The following is a 22,605-nucleotide window of genomic DNA, read 5'->3' as shown; positions in this document are numbered from 1 at the left end:
CTAGGCACGGCACGATGCAATTGTAGCGCAGCCCTCCCGTGGTCGTGGCCGCTAAATTGCCGTTTCTTGCACAGGATCGGTTCCGGGGATCGGGAAAGTCTTCCGCGACGGGCGGCGTACTTCCTAGAACGTGTTCCTGGTTTCTTCAATCGGTTACGAAAAAAACGGTCAATTGCGAAAGGAGATAGAATTTGGTTTTGACTATTTTACCCGCCGCTTGTGGTTCATTTAAATGGGGAAACTTCGCCTTTTTCGGCAGGACACGGCACTTTGGGCGTCCGTTTCCTTCTTTTCGTTCGTTCAAAATGCTTCATCAATTCACGCAAACTAATCGAAACGTTTCCTTTTTGACTGAACCAACTGAACCGGAGGAACCTCTTAACATACGTCACTGTGTTCTTTTTTGTTTGGGACGCCTGACCCTCGACTGAACAGAATTCGATTCCGAGCGCGGCCGGCTGTGAATTTAAGGCCAGTCGAAGACGCACTCACGGAAACCGATTTTTCTCACGCAAATTATGCTGGTCGGCTGCGAATGGTGATTTACGGTGACGGCGTCTCAAACGTCGGTTGCCGAGTGACACTTGACTTTTCGCCTTGCCGTCGGAACACCCGGAACAGGAGGGACACCCCAAGTAGCCGGCCAGTCGGCGGCGGGTTTGACTTATTGATTTTTCTGTTCCTTTTTCCGGCTGTGTCTCGGTTGTCCTCGACTACGGCGTCTTTCCGTTTCAAGAGCTCTCCGTTTCGTTACGATCGTTGCGAGTTTTGTGATAAAAATACCGACCGGAAACGGGCGAGCAAAAAACCAAACAAAAAACCCAACGCTTCGGAATAGGAAACGGAACTCTCTGTTCACGGCACGGTAGGGAACGGTCATCTGCCACACGGACTGGTGGACTCTCGGAACCCTCTCGTAAGCATCTTACGTTGGCCATTCAGTCAATCGATGGTGGTCCTTAAAAAATGCACAAATCCGGTCCAGGAAAAAAACCATTTTCCCATAGATCCTGCCTGGCCCCGAGCGCGATGGCCAGCCGCGAGTGCGCGAGCCGGGCGATTTGTCGCGGTCATTTCGGCGCACGGAACTTGTTCACAAACCCACAACGGTCGCCTAATTTCTTCGGTCCGTTTCGCGTGGTTCCCTTCGCCCAGAATCCCTTCGAGCCGAGCGAAGAACTTTCCCTTCCAGGGGCGAGCCTGTTCCCTGCTTTCCCCGGCGGCACCGGCGACACCGACGGGGACAATGCAAATCGGCCAAAACCAAACTCGTTCGTTGAATGGAGCGAGAAAAATGCGCGATAAATGCGTGCGTGCGCGCGCGATCGCGGGAAAACAACGAGCATATTAATAAAAAGAACAGAGGGACCCGAGAACCCAACCGGAGGGAAGAAAGTGCAAGTTCTATCGAGTGAGGTTTGCTTCCCCTTTTCGGTGGCGGCTTTCTTCGACAGCGGTACGCGATTAGCGGTGCGAGGCATTGCGAAGGGTTGTTCTCGAAGGAGCAGGGAACTTTCTTAAGGCGCGCGGAACCCCGCCAAGCGCGCAGAGAGTGGGAAATCCAGCCCAGGCAGGTACGATTTTTCCCCTTTCGGCGCACCTCAACCACCGGTGGCAACCACGGCGGCAAACGGACGCATTTAGCGCGGCGGACCCGACTGCCGGAGTCGAATATGTTACGTTACGTCATTGTTATTACAGGGCCATTAAAGTGCTTGATTGATGATTCGCCCTGGCGGCCGTGGCGTTTTTCACGTCGCCGCTTGCCCGAGGATTGTTTTGCCGAAAATCGGAGATCCACACGGAGAGAACCGTTCTCTCCGTTGCTTCCGTTGTGCGGTCCGTTTCTTCCGCCTCGTTCGCGGTGGTCAGCAAAAGAAGATCTCCCGGTAATTGGGTGGGTTCTGGTTTTTTCTGGCCGGTAGCCCCCGTTGTGATTGACGGTGGAAGATGATGACGCGGAACGATGATGCTTCCGCGAGCGCAGGCTAGCACGATTCGGAACGGATTTACGGTGGCCACGTGTTCCATAAGAAGAACGCAACGCATAAAAATGTTGATGAAAACTCTTGGCGGGCGGGCGAGAGATGGCAAACGAGCCGCAGGCTTTAATTTAAGCAAACAGGCGAATGTAACGGAACGGCCAAGCAAACAACAATTTGTGGAGGCCAGATTATTGACGGGAAAAAGCTTAACAACCGCGGCGCGAACCATATTTAGTAATCCACCGCACAGTTTAATGTCGAGCCTGTGTTTTTAGTCCCTGCCAAGGAATTCAACCGATCGCCGAAAGATTAGGCCAACGGTTTGCTAATTTTCACCTCTCTGCGCCACTCCGCATCGAAACAAATTCCGGCTTCCGGGCGGCGATAGGGCGGCACGAAGAACATTAGGATATTATGTTGCCAACGATATTGTTGTGTTACACGCGACGGAACCGGAAGACGAGGGATTTGCGTACCGAAACCCGTCCCGGGGACCCGTCAGGGGCCTTATTATGTTTTACGAAACATAATGCGCGGCTAGCCGAGCCGAGCTAAAGTACCGCATCATTGGGCGATACCGAGCATGACGACGACATCATAACGACGGCGACGTTCTTCATAACGGCCAACGACTTGGCAGGTGATAAATGAACACCACGCACCGTGGAAGAGGGTGATCGAGCACGGGGGAATCGGGGAAACCCAGGAAGGGTCGTCAGTCCTTCGCCTTATTCTTGGCGTTTTCTTGCGAAATTTACTGCAACCGCCCGAGTTGCATCATTAATCTGCTCGATCCCCGGCATCCCCGGCAATCGGATGTTGTGTCGAATTTTATTGTTATGGCCCGGAGTTTTATGAACTATTAGACATCCAAGGCACACCCCCCGCCGTTTGCTGCATGATGGGGTTGCATGTGAAGATAATGATTGCAGATGCAGATTGCGGTTCGGTAACAATCATCCTGGGATCTCCCGGAATCAGCTAGGGGTTGTCCGGTTCTTGCGCGAAGAAGAAATAGATTGCCCGCGCCGTGTCGTCTTATGGGAAAGCGCTCGTCAACCGCAAAAACCACCTCTCGATCCACCCAAAACAGCAGCCTCACGGGGTTCGATTCCCAGATTGTGCCCGGAGACGCTTCGGCGGAACAATAAAATACCGTAAACAAATAAATAAGTATTTGATGCAGCGTACATTAAATCGGTTTACAGCCTTTCGGTGCTCGATGCTCGAGGCCAATGTGTACACCGGTTTTGAGTGATGATCCTTGTGCCGGTCGCTGACCCGTACCCGTTCCTAGAATCCCTGCCGACCGTTTATAGTCGGCACCGGGGTTCAGGCTGGGTGCAATTAGGTGTTGGAGCAAATTGGCGCGACCCGCCTTTATTATCCCGGGCTCTCTGTGGTTCTCGACGTATGTGACTCGGGACAGATTGTAAAACATTGGCCTTAACTTTTGGAGGTTAATGATAAAGAACGATCAGTGCAACGGGACGCTATCAGAAGTCGGGCGTACGTCACAGCCGTAAGCAAGAACGGAAGTCTATTTTTATCGAACCGCGGCGTGGCGTAACCTTGCGCCAAAGGGTGCGGTGCCCTTGGGCGGCGCGTATGGGGTGCAAAAATAATTAAATTAAAATCAAACTGCAAACAAACGACGTCGATACGTCGAAGCGTAAGCGTAGATAAACAATCGAGCCCGAGCCAGGCGGCTAGCCTGAAGTGGTGTGCGTGTGTGGCCTCCATCGGCAACATGGTCCTCGACCCTCGCCCGATGATGGTACGTAACGACGCGCGCACGTAACGTTTCAATCAGTCCACTCAACCGGAACACGCCCGTTCGAGGGCAGTCTCGGTTGGTGCCGTTCCGAATCCGATGGCATCCTTGTGGCCACGAAGGATGAAGCATAGGGAGGTGACGGCGTCACAGAAAAAAGGAACGGAAAACTCTCGATTCGTCACACGACACAAGGCAGGATTAGCCACCACCAGGATTCACCACCCGCTGCCGCGCAAAATTGAAGCAATTCAGCAGAATTTGGCCTTCGGATCGGAATTTCAATCGGAAAAGCTTAAACAATTTTCACATCCGAGTTCGATATCGGACCACAAAGAATGCGTAATCTTTTTTTACAACATTTTCATTATATCAACGCACGTGACACACTCCCATACGCTCGGGCTCTAGGTTCCAATCATCACAGGAAAAGCAACAATTAATCCTTCCTTCCGCTTGGCTGACATTCATTGCGCCATTCGGTTGGTCTGTTTATCTAGAAATTGATCTCAAACCGTTTTTTTAGTTTGATCGCACGCCAAGTGACATATTGACTGCGCACAACCGTTGGGAAAGACAGCCCGTTGTTTGCCTAATGGTTCCGTGCCGTGCTCGGAATGTGTTCAAATTAAGCGACACCGGAGAACAAACAACATTTAAATTATCTCTTCTGGCACAGCGCGCGGTGCATTTTCCAAAACCTACCTCCAGAGTACTCCAGAGCACGAGAATTATGCAAAACCGGGTTCGGGAAAGACCCTCGGGCTCCGGGACAAACTCCAGGTTGATGGTGTTTAGATTGGATCAGTGAAAATTATAAAGTTCAACTTTGGGATTTTTTAATTCCGGCCAAATGTGGTCCGGCGTTGGGCCCTCGAAACCCGGCCCGAACCGACCCGACCCGGGCGTCAAGAGGGTTCGACTCCTGTGTCACCCCACACAGATAGCATCCCATCCAACAGTGGGCTCTCCCAAATGACTAATTTATGCTGCCGAGCCCCTTAATGTGTGTGTTCCACAGAATCAAACGCATCGCATCGCAAAACGGTGCAACACACCGAGCACACACATCGCTCGCTAGTTTATTGCACTTCAAACAAATGGCAGCATAAAAGTGAACGAAACATTTGCATACCAAACACACGTCACACGTGCCCCGTTAAGGGTTGCGCACACGGCGTGTTTGTTGTGATTTTATGCGAAAACCGCACACACACACGCAGAGGGCACATTGGCCTACCTCGCAATGGATTCGTCTTTTATTTAAATAATGGTTCGCTTCCTTCTTCGCACGCAAGTGAGCATCATCCTCCGGCACTTCCGGTTGGCACAAGGGGTGGTGGCTGGACGTTGGCTGTCAGTTGCAGTTGCTGCTGCTGGCCGCATCAGATCGGAATCAGATCCTTCTCGAGCCCCAGCAAAGAAGTGGTGCGAATGTGGAGCACACAGATGGAGAAGTGACCCGATTGTTATGCAACAGCGCACCGTCAAGGTTCGAGTGTGTGCGTGTTGGGGAATCGGAAACCTGGGCTGGGGGAGTAGCCGGTCCAAAAAAGTATGCAGATGATCTCACGTGGGCCAGTGTCCTTTGGCCGTTAACGGTGCTCAGGTTTCAGAATTGTGCCCCGAAACGGCCAGATACGATACGTAGGGGTCTTACCCGGACACGCCGTTTGAATTTATGGGATTTGATTTCGGATGAATTGAATTTCATTAGCCATTTGGTAGTCCGCTCGATCACACCCCTAACGTCCGGAGGGTGCTGCCTGGGCTGGCTAGGCTGGCCAGCATACGTTAAAGAACATCGCACCCGGAGTGATTATGAAAATGATTTTATGTTTGCTTTCCACTACACTAAATGATCTCCGGTTTTGGCCGGCACCTACCCCTTTTTGGTGTGTGTTTTTTGAGGGATGTGTTCGCGAGGGATGCTCACTTCGAACCACCAGTCGGAACACCGGTGGCAACACAGCCGGGGTCCAGCCACCCCTGGACCCCGGCACTGGACACACCGGGCGCAAGCATAAATCATGCGTTGCGCGTCCTCTGCGCGCCACACTCGACTCTGTCTCATCGACTGACAGCATCAACAACAATAAACAGTGCGTCTCTTTCTTCCGTTGTCGGCGTGTCATGTCGAGTGGACCGGATTCCCGGTTTCCGGTTATTACAAAACTCCGACACACGGTGGGGTGTCCACGACGATGTGCTCGTGAACTCTATTACACCTCCGATAATGAATGCTTAAGAGGGATTAACGGATTTTACACCTCGCCGATGCATGCGCGTTGGTCCGCAATCTAATTCAGCCGAGTTGCCCAAGAATCGAATCAAAAGACGTTTAACGATCGATCGCCGCCGAGAGTAAATAGATTAACGGCAATAATGAACCGCCCGCGATGAGGGATTGCTTGAAATTGAAATTGATCCTTATTTATGGTGGTGCGGGCTGTTGCCGGCATTTCGAAGCGAATTCCTGGGCCATCCGCTCTATGCTGTTGTGGAGCTTATCAAAACATCATCAATCACGTGTCTCGTTAAGAGAGCAGCGCGATGATGCGGGGGCCACCGAAAGGACACACCTTCACACACAGTCTGGCGACCGCCAAACAGGACGCAGCGTGTCCTTCGCGTGCGTTCCCATTCATCATCATCATTGGTCCCAATTAAAGTCGCATCTCGTAGGCCGCGATGTGCCGTTTGCGCGTACTCCGAGTGTATCGCCGCCACGACAGCGTGTAACAATTAATCAGCATTGAAAAATGATCATTAATGCTGTGTGCCGTGGGGGCCGTGGGTGCCACCGACACCGTGTGTTGTGTCAGCGCGGACAAATAAAACTGACCGCACGCTAAACGATGTGGACGCGATTAAATTAATTTGTTCTAATCCACGGCGTGGCACCAGCACGGTCATGTATCGGTGCGATGTAGACGTAACTGGGAGCTCCGTCGGAAACCAGTTCCAAGTCGGTGGGGTCGGTAGCAGCAACATGTGTGTCCCGAATGCAACTCCGGACCGGACCGCTACTGCAGCGCGTGGTGTGGTCGCTGGTAGGCTGCCGCCGTGTCCGTGTCGTGTCGTGGTTGGGCGAGAAAACGATCCATCATTTCCAATTTAATCCGCATCCCATCCGCCGGGCCGGGCCAGACCGGATAAGGTGGGCCGTCGTGGGCTCGGGAGCATCGGTGGCTCGATGCTGGTGCTGGTTTCACTCCATATTTTGTAGATAAAATATAATTAATATCACATTAACCCGGGCCGGGCCAGTAATTGACTTTCGTTTTTCGGTCCCATTCCATTTCTCCCGATCATCCTCGCGGACTTCCCTGGCGCAGGCGGCAGCACATGGGCGGGTGGACGACGGCCGCGGCCAACGCGAAGCAGAATGGCGGCCTGGGGCCCGGAGCGACGACGGCGACCAGCAAGAGTGCCACGACGAGCCCGGAACGGTTGCGCGGCGCAACCCACGATCTGTTCGAGCTCCTCGAACGCGTCCAATGCTCGCGCCTCGACGATCAGCGCTGCGTCCTGCCGCCGTACTTCTCACAGGTGCGTATTATCCTTTTCGCTTTTGTCCCCGCTCTTATCCCGGTTCGTTCGTCGAGAAAGTTATCCGTTTTTAATTATTTTTCGACCCGTTTCGCGCGCACACACTCAACCCGTAATTTATTCGTTCACGTGCCACGGCCACTTACCGGTTGCACCTTGCGAGAGCGTTCGCAATTTTGCAAGCAGCATTTTGACGGTTTATGACCATGGTCCGGGCGAACTATTTTCCGGCGGCCCGTTCCGGGCACGCGACCCTGCACGAGCCAGCCCGATGACCGATGGGGTGGCTGCGTGTGGCGCGACCTTCAAGACGCGCGGTGGTCATCGCCGTCGTCGTCGTCGTCGTGGTTCAGTGAGTCTCTCTCTCTCGCCGTTTCGCAGAAGACACGACACGCCGAGTAAAATTATTATTTTTCGTATTAAGTAATGGCACTTACCCGGTCGTTACGAGGCACATGCAGCAGCAGCGGGGCCCATCCGTAACTGTCAACGAAAGGAAAAATAGTTTCTCGCTCTTCAAACACCGAAACCGTTGGCCACGTGCCAGACCACCTCGTGATCGATCATGGCAATGGCCAGCGATTATCATTCTAAACTGGACAAAGTACGGCGATTTTATAAACTAACATGGAACTGTAAAGCTGTAAACTGTTTTCCGTTCTCAAATGGAAGAATGGGTCCAACGAGGCCCTAAAATCACACGAAACGAGGCGGATGTGAAGAAGGAACAAACATTCTCCATCTCGGCTTTGTGGTCCGAGTTGGTCAAACATTTGCTGCCTAAAGTTTATGGCCCCCGGGCTGGCTGGCTGGCTGGCAGGTGGCGCGATTTTTGATCGGCCATAAACCACGCGCCCGCCACCTCCGAGTGATATAAAAATGTGGCCAAAGGTGGCCGAGGTGTGGCAATGTGATTTTTCGAGCTTCGAGCAAACTCCTGGTATTTTTTGGCCACAGCAGCATAAAGGCTCGAAAAAGCCCCTCGCGGAACCCGCAGCTAATTGCTTGGCAATCTTGGGCCCGCATTTTACGCCGCTGTGTCGTTCGGTGAGTGAGCTATCAAATCGGAATCAGTATCTAAGCCCATCGACAGAAAGGATTAGCGTCCTTCGCTATTAGCAACCCAGCAACAGCGGCAGGCAACCGAATCCGACTCCCCTGGCGAACGATTAGCGGACATGGCGATGGTGGCGTCGCAAAATCCGATTAAGGTCCACCGTTAGGTTGTGCGGTTTGCGCCGCGTATTTTCACGCTCACTTCAACAAAACGGGACACCAAAACAGTCGGAAGAATCTCCAATTTTCTCCATGACTAAGCATTGGCAAAGTGCGCGCGCCACCGTGGTGCTTTCTCCGGCGGCGCTTCTTCCTCTTTCTTTTATTATTTATCGGCTGGAAAATTCAATAAGCAGCTGCGGTACTAGAGAGAAAGAGACACGGATCGTTACTTGTCAGAGGCCTTGTTGATGGACGTGCGCGTGACCGAGAGAGTGAGCTCCAGGTTTCCAATTTTCCACCGAACGTCAATCGGCTCGGGATGGGGCATGCTGTGTTCCGGAGACATCGTTCGGTGTCCTTTAATTTTAGCGTGACGGCCACAGGTGGGAAAATCGTGCCAAAGGTTGAACAATAGGGCGGAAACAACCGGCAACCCAATCTCCATCGTCGTCGTCGTCGTCGTGAGCCGTTTATCATTTTTGATTGAATTGCCCGCGAACGCACGCACGGACCGGGGAATGGCCGGAAAGTATGGCCAAAGTCTCACCTGTTCCGACGAAGGATAGAATTTTCGCGGTGTGTGCGTGTGCGCGTAAGGAAGACAAATGGTGGTTCGCTTGCCGTGTCTTAGCACCCGCAGCTGGACTCATAAATCCATAAATCCGTCGCATCCGGAACACGGCACCCGGCACGCGTTGCCCGGTAACGCGAGTTCCGTGCCCGTTGGTGGCTAAGATTCAAATAAATTTTCACGGAAATGTGCAACCGCCAGCTGCCACTTCGGAGTGTGCCCAAAAATCACCATTTACCATGCCACGCACGCGGGTTGTAAAACGTCATAAAACATGAACCTCAGTCGACCGGAGCCGGACCTAACCCTTCCGCGGATTAACATTTTTCAAATTGTTGTCATATTTCCGATCGAAGTCCCCCGGTTGGCCGGCGACAGATTGATCGACTGCCGTCGGTGGTGCTGCTGCTCCTGCTGCTATTGACTGGCTAATCGGAGCCGGCGGCGGCCCTGCCCCGGGGTTCCTTCCGGTTCCAGGGTGTCGCCGTGTCGGGAGCAGGCCATTTTTAACCCTGCAGGCCCTTGAGCCGGGTTGTGTTTGGTAACGGGGATCATAAAAATTTATGATCTCTGTCGCCATCGATTTATCCCAAAACGTGTCGTCGTCGTCGTTGGTGCGTTTCGATGCATTTTTCGGGGCCCGTGTGCAGGTTGGTGGTTCCGAAGGGGTCACCATTCCGCATGGGGTGGAAAGGGGCTTCAGAGTGAGATTCGTTGTTGAGGAGGATTTAAAAATCCGTTAGCAAACAGCAGCGAGCGGGTTTCGAGTGGTTTTCTCTACACATGAGCTTAGAGACACCAACCCAGGGTTTGAAGGCCAATTTTTCTTTCACTTTTTTCTTGAGGCCACCGGGTTCTTCGGGTCACACTTTTTTTCTGGCCGACTTCGTTTGTCTAAACACAAAACAACAAATCGTTCGGCCAGATGTCAAGCTAATCGCCCGGCCGAACGCGTAATGCTCCACATTCTCTGCTCACGATTCATTAGCGGCCCAAGCGGCACGTCCCGTCACCGTCGGCGACCCTGCAGGGGTCTCGACCTCGCACCAACAACCCCTCGCAAGCACGGCCGGGCACGGCACGTCGCGCCAACCGACCCGAAAACCCCGTGATGATCTTCCGGCAAGAGTTTCGCTTTTTTTCGCCGTTGTCTCAAAGAAACTCTAATCCACGTGTTGTGCGCACCCTCGAGTCGATCGATGAGAGGGCGGCCGACACGCCTCAAGAAGGTATCGGAGGCAACGGGGGAGGGGGGAAGAGGAAAAAACCTACTATGCTGTGTGTTCGGGCACGCAAACAATATGCCACGCCAACGGGCACACCCATCGACACCCTGTCAAACATCTGGCAAACATAAAGCGCGACACGTTTGACACTTCAAGCGTCGACCTTCTTGAGGCGCACGAAGCCCACGGCCGGGGCCCTCCGGAGGGCACACTTTAGCTCGGCCGTGAATTTAATGCTCCGCTCCGCGCACGCCTCAGAAGTGTGTCAAACGACGATCACCAGACGATCCCCCACGGGAGGACCTCCGGAACAGCCGGTGACGTACCGGGATCGCCCTCGACGCGGGATTGATGAGGTGATAAGTGTCGCGTCCTCGGGCTGCTTTTGAGAGGTCCTGATGAGTCCTCGGGATCGGTGTGCCATGTTTTGTTTCTTGGCTTACCCTCCGAAGACCCCCGAAAACCCCGAAATAATTGCCTCGACCTTTTCGGGAGGAAAAAGCGACAAGTCAGCGTTTGTGATTGGGTTCTCCTGCTTCTTATTTGGCTCTCGCGGCTTCTTGATGGGTCGATCTTGACGACTCTTTAATTGATCTGGCTAACGAACCGTGCGCAGGACACGCGCGTTTGATCCACTTTCTACCGGCGATCGCGACCGTCCGGACCATCTTCATTAGAGCAAGGTGAGGGTCTAATGGTCATCGTCGGGGGCGATCGGGATCGGGCTCGAGAGAAGAGAGCACAATTTATGACACATCCCTCGCAACCCCAAACAAACCATAGCTGCCGCCATTAGCGCGCCGGCAGCTACATACAGGAACAAGCAATAATTCTCTCGCGATCCCGGACAATTAACAGCTCCCGGTGGTTGTGTAGGTAGTCCTTTTCGCTATCGGCTGACGGGTGACACAATCGGAGCGCATCTGTTCCGGGACCTTCAGGCGGCAGATGATCGATTTAATTGTGTGTCCTTTTGCCGCCGCCCGGCACCAAAATCGGACCCCTCCGAAGTGTGTGCCTTTATTTCGCAAATTGTACACTTTCACTCGACAACAATGGCCGACTCGGCCTGCGGTCGAACTCGGACACCCCCTTCGGACACTCCGGGCGAGGGTCGCCGATTGAGTGGCGGATTTGTTTTAAATTGTATCCGGAGCCCTTCCTCGAACGTGTCCTTGACGCTCGTAATTCTAATGAATCCATGTCCGGCTCGTCGATCGTGTCTCGATTTCCCAACCAACCGTGAAGCGGCTACAAGCGGTTATCGGCCCAAAAATAAATAATGGCTTCATTACCGGTGACGGCGCGGAGAAATCGACCAAACGCGAGAGTGGCCTTTGGGAAATTCCGATCACCGTTTTTTGGCGGGCGGATAGAAAAATAATTTCCTTCGCCGATTGGCGCGCGCCGATAATCTTATTAACGCGCGAAGAAGCACTCGGCCGTAGGACCGTAGAAAAGTGCAATCTATTTTATAATTACCGTCACTTATTTCCGTTCTTTCCATCGGGTCCGGGGGCCGGGCCGGTGTGTTCCGGTGGCAATCCGCCCCGTGCCGTTGATCGCTCAAATTACACACTCCACACCCGCTCCACGGGGACAGCCCACGGAAACGGAACACTCGTAAGATTTATAGTCTCGGGTGCAAGATTTACTACCTTCCGCCGCTCAGGGTCCCGCTCGGGCACCGTACATCCCTTTCCGTATGCGTGACCTTAGCCGGGACATCTTGTCGCCACCTTTGTCCCGTGCCCCGTCGCCCCCTTTTTGTCGGGGCCGCCGAGGTCAGGATGCCTCTGCGTTGTCCCTTTTTAGGGCACCGTGGCCGGTTCCGAGCCGGTTCTCGGGCACCACTCGATTGCCACTTATTGGATTGTAAAATTTCAATTGCCTTAATGGCTCACCCGGATATCCATTACGTCTCGAGCGCAAGGGCCGGCGCAAGAATTGGGTTTATTTACGTCCGAGCACTGCACACAGGACACACAGGATCTGCTCTCGTCCCATTTAAACTTGCAATCAAGATTAATTTTATATTCATAACCAATGGTGCTGCTGCTGCGGAGTGCCGAGGATTGTGTGGTTGGCCACTGCGGCGTGCGAGACACCTCCGCAAGATCCGCCGCGGGCGGTGTCCTTGCCCAAAAGTGCATCATCAGCTTCCGTTTCGGTGTTTGCCATCTTCGCGCATTGTTGAAGGTTTCTTTTGGGCCGACGAAGTTCACCGCGAGTGTCCATTTTCGGACCGAACCACGGCGGGGACGGCGTTTCCATCAAAGAAGCGTCGCGTTAGCGCAGATAATTGTCCAATAATTTATCCACCTTATTACGAGCCCGCGTGCCGCGAAAGGGCACAGCTACCAAGCACGCTTTTGAAAGTAAACTCGATTTAACGGATTCCACCGGTAATCATTGGCCCAGCATGACATATGGCGCAACAGGCACCCGAAGCGGCGCTGATTGCGCGCGAGAACGGGTTGATGGAGGTTGCGACCGTGTTGCTTTTTTTTGCTGCTGCTTCAAATATACAAAAGTGAAAAACCCATAAACATCACTCCGCCATCGAACACAACCAAAAAAAAAAATAGCTGGTGAATTACTTCCCTTAAACAATAGCAAACCTAATAACAATCCCAAGGATCCTCCCATCCTCGCATCCGTAAATCATAAATGTTTTAAAACCGGATCGCCTGTGCATTTTGGCCCCGGATCTTCGGTCGGGTTTTGTAATTTTTGATAATAATAATGTGTTCCTGTGTTCCGGGCGTCCATCACAACCCTTCCGGGTTCCGGGCTGTCCGGGTTGTGAAACCCTTCGTATCGAGTGCACACACGCGGTAAGGTTGCGTGTGGCGATGTTTTTTATGCTCCCTACGACACCCTGCGGAATGATGAAAGCCCGGCGCACCGAGAACCCGACCGAGAGAGGGAGAACAAAAAATCTCATTCGCAAAGGTAGTCGAAATGTTTGGACGTGTGTTGATAATTGGCCGGCTGGGCTGACGGGGTTTTTGGGGCCGAAACACCGAAAGACAGCATGCCACGAGAAGCCGAAACATAACACGGCGACCACGGCGACTGTAATCGGAGTCGCCCAGCGTCAAAAGGTGTGTGTTTTCGGCTCACCATTTTATGTTTACGGCAAAAAATATCTGTGCGCTATCGAACACCGCCACCGCCGCCACACGCCTCGCAAACGACGGTAAAAAGGGGTAAAGCTTTCCACTGAAATCTGCGGAACGTCGTCGTCGTCGTCGGCCGGTCCCGAGAAGGGTAATGAAACCGATGATGATACACGCTTAATGGGATTTTCTTTTGCAACAGCCGCCGCCGCCTTTTCACCGGCTGCTCGGCTCCGACCCCGGGCGACCTTGTTCCGGTCACTAAACGAGCCGTACGGTAGAGGCCAACAGTTTTCAACCCCTTTTCCCCGCGAGGCGAGATAGGTTTTCGGGAAAGAGAAAATTCCAAAGTGTCCATCATCATCATCAGCCCATCTCGCCGCGCCGATGGGTGGCGACCGACCGCCCGATTCGATATCATGTTTCAAACTTTTCAGCTCTCCCGGTGGTTGGTGTCCTGGCTGGGCCGGGCCTTCCCATTTGGGTTTTAAAGAGAGATGGAAAGCCAGAAAAAAAGGAATCGAAAACCCCGCTGTCCTTGGTGGTGCGCGGTTTTGTGTTAATATATTTAATTACCCGGTGCAATGGACGAGCGCGCTCGCAGGACTCACACAAGGTAAATAACCATGATGTGGCGATTTTTTTCTTCGCTCCCCGCGGGTGCTGACGCTCTTTTTCGTAGCCCGGAAGGTCCTCGGTCCGGGGGTCCGGTTGATTGAGAGTGAGGCGCAAACGGACAAATATGATTGCCCGATATTGATGGGAACGGCCGAGAATGATGCAACGAAAATGTCATCCCTCGAAGGCGGTTTGACAAATCATTTTGCCACACACCCGACCGCCACGCAGCGGGAATCCTTGGCTCATTGGAAAATGACTTATAGTGGTGATGAAGGGACACCTCAAAACACCAGGTTTTTTTTTGTTCGTTTATGTGGCTTGTTTTTAGCAGTCATTTGCTACGGGTTGAGCTCCTTTTAAGGACACGTTTCACTTTCACGATTGTTTGAATGAAAGTTAAAAATAAGCTCAGCTACATGCAACACTAGCGCCACCTGGCTGTCAGTGAACGAAGCTCAACCGAAACAAACTCCACTGAAATCCGCCAGGTGGCGCTGTCGTTTCAAGCAGCGAGCTTTTCTTCGTTGGCTTTCAAGTTTTGCCGATAAAAACCGAAAGTTTCGTCGAAGCGTCTTCTTTCTCTTTCTGCCTTCTCTCTTGCTATAGCAAAATGACGCTTCGAGTAAACGCTTCAGTTCCTGTTTGAGTTTCATAATATAGGAGAGTTAGTTCGAATCTATTAATATTAATATCGCCTGACGAAGACCATTTGTTGTGCATCACTCCCCCACCATCCCACCCTCACCCTTCCATATACCAAACGCGTTGAAAGATTCGGTGATCGTGCACCACAAAATATGAACAAGAGCGGCATGCGGCGTGGCTATTATAGAGTTTAATTAAAGCAGAATCAAATTGAAAAAGATTACACACCCTACACACGGGGCCCGAAAGAAGTCACATCGGGCGCGGGAACATGCTCTTCGTTTAGGCGAGGGCGGTGGCTCTAATTTATCAGGTTCCGGATCTCCGAATCTCACACAAGAAATACTGCACCTCCTGCCGACCCTTATCACTGTCCCAGAATCTGTGGCCACAGCCCTGTGTGAATGATGTTCATCATCCATCCCGGCACCGGCACCACCCAATGGCCATTGTGTTTCTGTGTGTCGTATTGCGCATCGTCACGGGGTCCGGGAAGCGGACACCTGTAGCCGGAGACTGTGGGCCCAGAGATGAAGGGTTCGCCCCACACACAGAGACACTCCAATCTAGCCTTCAACCTCCGTACGAAGATGTGAGACCATTGTGTCGGTGAAGGAGCGTGCAGAAAACAGACTCAACTTCAAGCCCCGGGTCCCCGGGGTTGTCTGAAGAGTTCTAAGCGTGTGTCGAAACCCCCACGGCCTTGCGTACGTCTGCGTAGGGCGCAAATCTTAATCTTACGCCCTGCGAGTCTTCTATTTCCGGACGAAGCGTTGAACACTCGTTAACCTCACCCGTTCGTCACGTTTCGACTTCGGGAAATTGACAATCCTTTTCGCCCACACTGTTACATACGTCTGCACGGTGTTGCCGATTCCGGTCCGGAGCTGGAAATTAATCGGCGAGCGATCGATATGCAACGCGGCGGCCTAATGACGCTTCACAGTATGGTTAATTACAGCAGCAAATCGCCCTTCCGTATGGTTCGGAAAATCCGCAGCCGCAAAGCGTTTCCATTTTCGCGGCCCGGGTGTTCCGTAAGTGATTGCAGCCCGCGGCCACTCGGTCCCACCCCCCGGGAGATGCAATGGGGCTCGCCGTCTGGCCCCGATTGGTGAGGCGCAGGCTTTTATTTATAAAGTGAAGAAAATGTGCACCTCTCCGGGCGTCTGACGGTTGTAGTTTTTCTGTTGTTGTTATTAGCATGAAAGAAAGGTGTATTCAATCGTAAAACGGAGGCCGGACAAAGAGAACGGGCCCCTTGGGGGCCCCCTTGCCTTTTTATCATTTAGCGTTCCCTTCGCTAACGGTTTCGGTTTGAATTTGAATAAGGGTTGCGACGGTGCGACGCTTATCAGAAACTGTACCGCGAACCGGTTCCGGAACGCGCGAGCGCGAAGTGTCGAAGTACCACGCGCGGCCATATTCTACCGGAGGGCAGTGTGGGAATCGGCCTTTTAATTGACCCCGAGCCCCGGTCGCCTACGGAAGAGGATCGCCCAAAAGGTGGGCTCCACGCGCGGAAAGGTGCAATAAATTCTTCGCCCCGTTTCGAAGCCCCTCTTTTTCCGGGTCCACTGATGGGGGACGCGAAAGGGCCGGCACCAAACCGGAACCCAGAAGGGATCCTCCGTTCCGGAGCTTCGTCGATCCGAAGAAGAGGAGCCATCGAAGTGTGAAGTCTGTTGTGCATCGGAACGAAACGTCATTAGAGTTCCCTGAAGGCCCTCCTAAGGCCCCCCTCGGGAGTGAACGTTCTTCTTCGGTTGGCTACATTTCTTGCGGCGAGGCGGCGCCCCATCAAGACTTTCACGCCGGCGACGGGCCAAAAAGCGCTGCTGACGGTGGCCAATTTGCATACTAACCCCGAAAACAGTCTGCCACGGTGCGGTTTCTTCAGTCAACCGCAGCGGCAGCGTATCGCGCGATTGGAATGCATAAATCGGACACGCCACTGCATATGCGGCGCTAACCCCCCCGGGTCTCTGGGGCTTCGTGGCACAATTCACGAAAAATCTCGATGTTAATTGAATTAAATAGACAGTCCCGGGACCTTTATTCCCGGGGCATACTTTAGTGTGGCCGAAAATTATAGCCCCCCGGTGTGAACCTCAAATCGAGGGGATGGGACTCTAAAAACCGAGCGGCGACACTCGGAGCGTGCGGATCGTTTTTCTTTCGGGCGACCGCGGAACCGATTTGTTTTAAGATGAAATGATGAAGCTTAATCTTCGTTGGCCCCGCTCTCTGGGACTCTTTCGGACGCTAAGTCCGATTCCGGGCAGGGCTTGTGGTGTGTGCTAATGAGAATGGCCCTAATGAACCTCTAGCCCGACCGGCCCTTAGAGCGTTTAGGACCCCGTAACATAACGCATAACTGTTCCCCGTCGAGCGTTGCATTATGTTTCAGTAGATCCCTTGGCCGGAATGTTTACTTTATCTCGTGGGGCGCATGTTAAGCTCCCGTTCCATTATCATTTTGTCTCATTTCCATCAGCGAGCGATGCAGTTCTCCTAATGCACACACCACACTGCGCGGGTTTCTGTTTAGTTCCCGCCTTTTTCCGGACCCTCTGTCGCTCTCTCGCTCACTCGACGGGTTTAATTTTCCACTTAAGCGCCCGTGGAATCCAAGGCTTTTCTTGGCCGTTTAGTGACTCTCTGTGCGCGCGTGTTGGTGTGTGTTGCGTTTTCTCTCAAGCATTGTGTTTCTGTGTTGTGTTTTTTGTTGTTGTGCTCCCATCGTTTTCGGGCTCCATTCGCTCCGCTCCGCTCCTCGGGTCCGTGTTGTTGCTGACGTTGTTTTACATGCATCTCATCACAGTTTTTCACTTTGGTAATACGATCATCTCGTGGCGATTTTTGCGTTTTACTTTTATTTCGCCAACATTGCGAGGCGCTCATTTTTTGTGGCGGCCCCCGACAACAATGTTGCCTCTAATGAAGCGAGCTGCGTTAAGTAAAAGTGACCCACTTCTCGGACCTTCTCTCCGTATAGCTCTCGTGTCTTTCGAAGGTCTTGCGCGAATCATTAGGATGCGCCGCGTAATCGTAGAAAATGAGAGTTGATTTTTGGGGAAGGTGTTTGGGAACCGCCGAAAGAGCCGTCACTTTGGCTGGCCACAGGTAAAGTGGGTTCCACTTCCTTCAACAACAACAACTAGCGGCATCAGCAGCGGTTTGTTTAGCTGCGCGCCCCCCCTACGCGCGGGTCTTCTTCCGCCGGAGGATGTTGTGCGCTTTCTCGTGCTCTCCGACGGAAGCCGCGCGTTGAGTGTGCTGTGTCTTCTACAAATGTTTGAACCACACACGCCGGGGCGAAGAAACCCCCTAAAACCCGGGGAATCGCTTTACAATACTTCCGCTTCTTTACCAACCACCACCAACACCACTGGCAACAGCAACATCAACAACAACAAGTGGGCACAGCAGCAGGTTCTCTCCGGCGGCGGCCGGGCGTTTTTACCCCGTTCGCTCGTTGTGGCACTATGTTGCGGGGGGGCAAAAAAAGCATAACTCGGACGGATGCGCAAGAACAATGAGGCGTTGGAGCCTTGGTCGCATTCGCTCTCGCTTTTGCATTGGGCCACTGGCTAGCCGAGAACGAGAATCACGAGAACACGCAACGGATGAAGAAGTTCGTTGGCACCACGGTCCAGTGCCCAGAGGAAGATCACTCTAATACCAGGTTGGGGCAAGAGATTTCTGGCTTCGTTAAAATACCATTAAACAATTTCAAGAATCCTCCTCGAGATGCAGACAAACGCTTCCGTCATCAACAACACCACTGTGCATAATTGAAATCTATTTTAAGACGACAAAAATACGTTCGTTATTAATTAGGTGAAATCTTAAACGAATCAGTTATGTTGGTGAGGACGTAAACAGCTCTCAAACAAGCCAGACTTCTCTTGCCTCATCCTGTATTAAAATGATCTCAACCCACAGGAAGTCGTGAATCGAAGTCCGACGCAATTCGAGCCTCGGAATTGGCCAACAGCGAGCCACGCGCAAGTTCAGGAACTAGGGTCGATTTTGGGCGTCTTTAGCAGATTTGGAAGGGTTGTCTTCTCGGCGTAGCCACTCAGGAACACAGTTCCTAGGAACTCTGATTGCCTTTAACGGTTTCGAAGTCGAACCAAATGAGGAGCCGAATTCGGCCCGAAATCGATCGTTTATGTAACGTGGCGAGGCAAGTATCCTAAACATCGTCTCATCGTCATCATCGGCAGCCACTAGGGCCGTTCGTCGATTGCTCTCGGGAGCTGATCCGTGCGATGATCGAGATCGCCTCCGTATAGTATGTGGAAAATTGGCCAAATTTCAAACCACCGAACAGCGAAGGTGGCGCAGGTGTTGAGAATAGAGTTTTCCGGTCCGGCCACGGCCTCTTGCGTCATAATTTGCGCCCGATGGCGGCGGAGTGGGGACGCAAATTGCATAAATCGATGCCCGGTAATGGGTTGGACGAATAAGAAACAAATAATTGCGCTCCGATGGTGATGGTGATGGCCAGCCGACGCCGAGAAAGCCACGAGGAGGAAGTTTTTACGGCGTTAAAACGGTAGATTTTCGGTACAACAACACACACACACACGAGGCGGCCCGCGAACCTTCCGTGCGGTGGTTTGATTATCGCCGGAACAGATGCGCCCCGCCAGAGTGTCTCGAGCGAAAGGAGGTAGAGCCGAGTGTGTGTGTGGGTCTGTATTTTAAAGTTGGCGAAATGGCCACTAAACACGGACGTGCGACGCCATCATTATACACGGGCCGCTGTTTTGACAAACAAAACCGGAAGCGACCAACCAACCCGCAGAAGGTGCCATTCGCACACGGGGAGAGAGTGCTCCAAAAACTCCGTACGGTGGCCGTAACATGATCCCCCACCCGGTGGTGGTCAAGGCAGAATTTGTACGGCTTGTTAGCGTGTCGTTGTTGCGCCTTCCGAGTTTTCGGGCGCCTCACCGTCATCTGGTCGCGCCAGACTACTGCTGCTGACGATGATTCATGCGCCCAGAAACCAGATCCAGTCGGGAGTTCCAGGGTTCCGGATCCGGCTGACGCGTGCTAGGTCATCGAGCCGAGCCGAGCCGAGAATTTGATACTTTTTAATTAAAATAATCGTCGATGCGCTCTGGTCGTCGTCGTGTTTTAGACCGCCAGCCCGGCTGGCCGGAGCTGGGCCGAGATGACCGAGTTACGAGATAACCAGCATAGCTTTAAATGGCGGTCTGGTGCAGCCCATAAACGTCCCGTCGCCCCTTAAATCATGGCCAGCAAATGGGCAAACTCGATGGGCCGGTCGAACCGAACCGTCGGCCTCCGTTTAATGAGGGAGGATGCACTGGATCGCGCCCAGCGGAACACAAATATCTTCAAGTTGCACAATTTGCAACGGAGCGCACCATCTTGCGCTTGTTGCGACACACAAATCATACAAACGAGCGTCGTCGTCCGCGTTGGCTTCTTGGCTTCTCGCTCTCCAAAGTGTTGTCGTTCTATTTTTACGAGTTCACCGAAGGCCAGCCCGTCGTCGGCGTCGGAGTCGTCGTCTGCGTCGTTGTTGGGGGAGCATTTTAAAGATTGGTCACACACTTACACCGTGCATTCTCGCCGGGCCACAGTTCCTGCGCCGCCTGGGGCCTAGGGAGAGGCCAAAGTTGACACCACTTGGGCTTACGTCATGCTGTCGCCATCCGCGACTGTGCCGACTCTGTTTGCGTCCGGATAACTCTTCCCCTTCGCTGTGTGTGTATGTACCGAAAGCACGGCCCAATTTCTAGACGGTACTACGCGACTTAGATCAAACAATGCTCAGCTCCAAACAAGGGAGGCGAGGTCCTCCACGGGGCAACGGGACCTGGCCGGAGTCTGTTCGGTGTCGCGCTTCCCACACACGACACTCTCGGCGAGAGGCTCTTTTGGTTTGCCGGAGTTGCGTTCTTTTCAAACAAGATTAATACGATCCGACGATCCGATGCGTGTACCGCGTGCTCGTTGCGTACCAAGAGCAAGACCTGACGCAACTCCGCACGGATCCGGGATCCTGCGGGGGGTTCTCCACAAATCGCAGATTCTTATCCTCCATCGTGTGTGTCACCGTTGGCCAAGGATTAAGTTGGGGAAAAAGAAAACTGTTGTTTTTAAGTGAAGTTCAAAACTTTACTCAGGATGTTTCGGAATGTCCGGGTTCTGGATCTAATAGACACCGTTATGTTGTATAATTTGTTGCCATTTTCAAAGTAGCTTCATAATGCCAGCATAGATCTCAATTCAGTGTTTGGCCATAAGGAAGCAACTCATAGTGAATGATTCCTTACAAGTCCCACCGCCAATAGAACCTTTCAAGTCCCACACTGTAAAAGCTTCTTGAATGTTTGAGCTGCTTCACCAAGCTATGGCCACGCTTAATTCCGCACAATATTGTCGTATATGACTCATTTCTCATCCCCTGTCACCATCCATTTAACCATTCCACCATTCTTTTTGAATCCAACTTTGCGCAAATGATTGTAAAACTCCATCTTTAGTTCCTGGGCGATGTCTTTTCCCGCAACCTAATCGTTTTCCCACCTCCGACTTGACTTCGTTTCCAACAGAAGCAACGCAGTTCTTCTGCAATGATTTGGTTGATCAACATGCGACCGTGGACCGCCGTTTCAAGACTTTAATTTCTTTCGGACGGCTTTTCGCAAGCAGCTGATGGGATTGGCGCCGAGACGCGCTGGGGCACACCTTCTTTGAGCGTTCGTTTTTTTGTTTGAGGTGAACGTCTAAAAATGAGGTGTGCAACTCGCGGGAGGGGACTTGCGATCGCAGTGGTTGCGATCTATTCTTTCCTCATCGTTTGACAGCTGTCTTTCCTTTTCTGGAAGCCCCGGGCGTGCGAGGCACAAGATTAGCGACGGCGACGGCGACTGCAAAACGCGAACCCCCTCTGATTGATGATTCATACCGATGGGGCCATTGGTGGGTTCCACCCGGGTGTTTGATGAATTATTTTACGGCAACGTCGAGTTATCCGATTTAATATCCCCGCTTCTTTCGGTGTCGTTTCAGGTTAGTTCAGCAAAACATCGTTTGACAGCAGGGAAGGGTTCGCTCCAAACACACACACAACCAGTGGCTCACGGCGCTTTCAATGGCCACATGGTAAGTCCTGGAAAACTTTCAAAGAGACCCGTTTCTTTGATGAATAATCGACTGCGCGAGAAGCCACACTGCGAACAAACCTCCTTTGGGGAAGGTCGGTGAATTCCCCAAAAGTTGGGTCCCCAAATATTTGGCGAGCCCCACGCATCATGCGGTGTTCCACCCTTCATTGAAGGCTCTGCATTTCGCATCCGGGCCGCCCGCCTCTCGCATCAATCTTCCTCCGGTTCCGGCCCATACCGGAAGTGGCGGACGACCACGACGACGTCGCCAGACGGCGGCTTTGGTTTCAGGTCCCGCCGCCTGTGTGTCCCGTTGGTACGTGTCTGTGCGGAGAGCTTCATTTCAATAATTCATGCACTTTATGTACTTTCGTCGTCGTCGTCCGCGGGACTTGTGGGGCCCGCATGGGACACGCCAGGAAGAAGAAGTGCCAGCCATCACGGCGGCTGTCATTAGCAAACGGATACGGAGGGGCTTCTTCGATCAGGTGGTGGATGGATTGGGTGGCCACATGCTGTTGTTGCCCAGGTCCGCAACGCGTCATCTGGTCGATGTTTCGGTGGTCGGCCGGACAAACGCGCCACCAGCCGTCGCTGATGAAAATTGCCGTTGCAAAAAGACGAAAGAAGAACAGGCTACCGACAACCAACCATTTGTCGACGCGCATTGCATTTATTCGCGCACTCCAAAGGAGGCCCCCCCCTAACCTTCCCGTGACGTGTGTAAATCCTGTTCA

The 22,605-nt window shown here is 52.8% G+C and overlaps 1 protein-coding gene across 1 annotated transcript in view; it reads left to right on the top strand.

Annotated features, from left to right (window-relative positions):
* LOC128271717 (rap1 GTPase-activating protein 1) overlaps positions 1-22,605 on the top strand; it is a 97,044-nt gene that overhangs the window by 47,722 nt on the left and 26,717 nt on the right. Inside the window, exon 2 of the mRNA XM_053009337.1 lies at positions 7,098-7,311. Coding sequence (XP_052865297.1) covers positions 7,098-7,311 — 214 coding nt within the window. The remainder of the gene's footprint in view (positions 1-7,097; positions 7,312-22,605) is intronic.

The sequence above is a fragment of the Anopheles cruzii genome, chromosome 3 (genome assembly GCF_943734635.1).
Source record: "Anopheles cruzii chromosome 3, idAnoCruzAS_RS32_06, whole genome shotgun sequence".
NCBI lineage: Eukaryota > Metazoa > Arthropoda > Insecta > Diptera > Culicidae > Anopheles > Anopheles cruzii.
The sequence above is the reverse complement of the archived record's forward strand: the minus strand, read 5'-3'. Positions and strand labels throughout refer to the sequence as shown.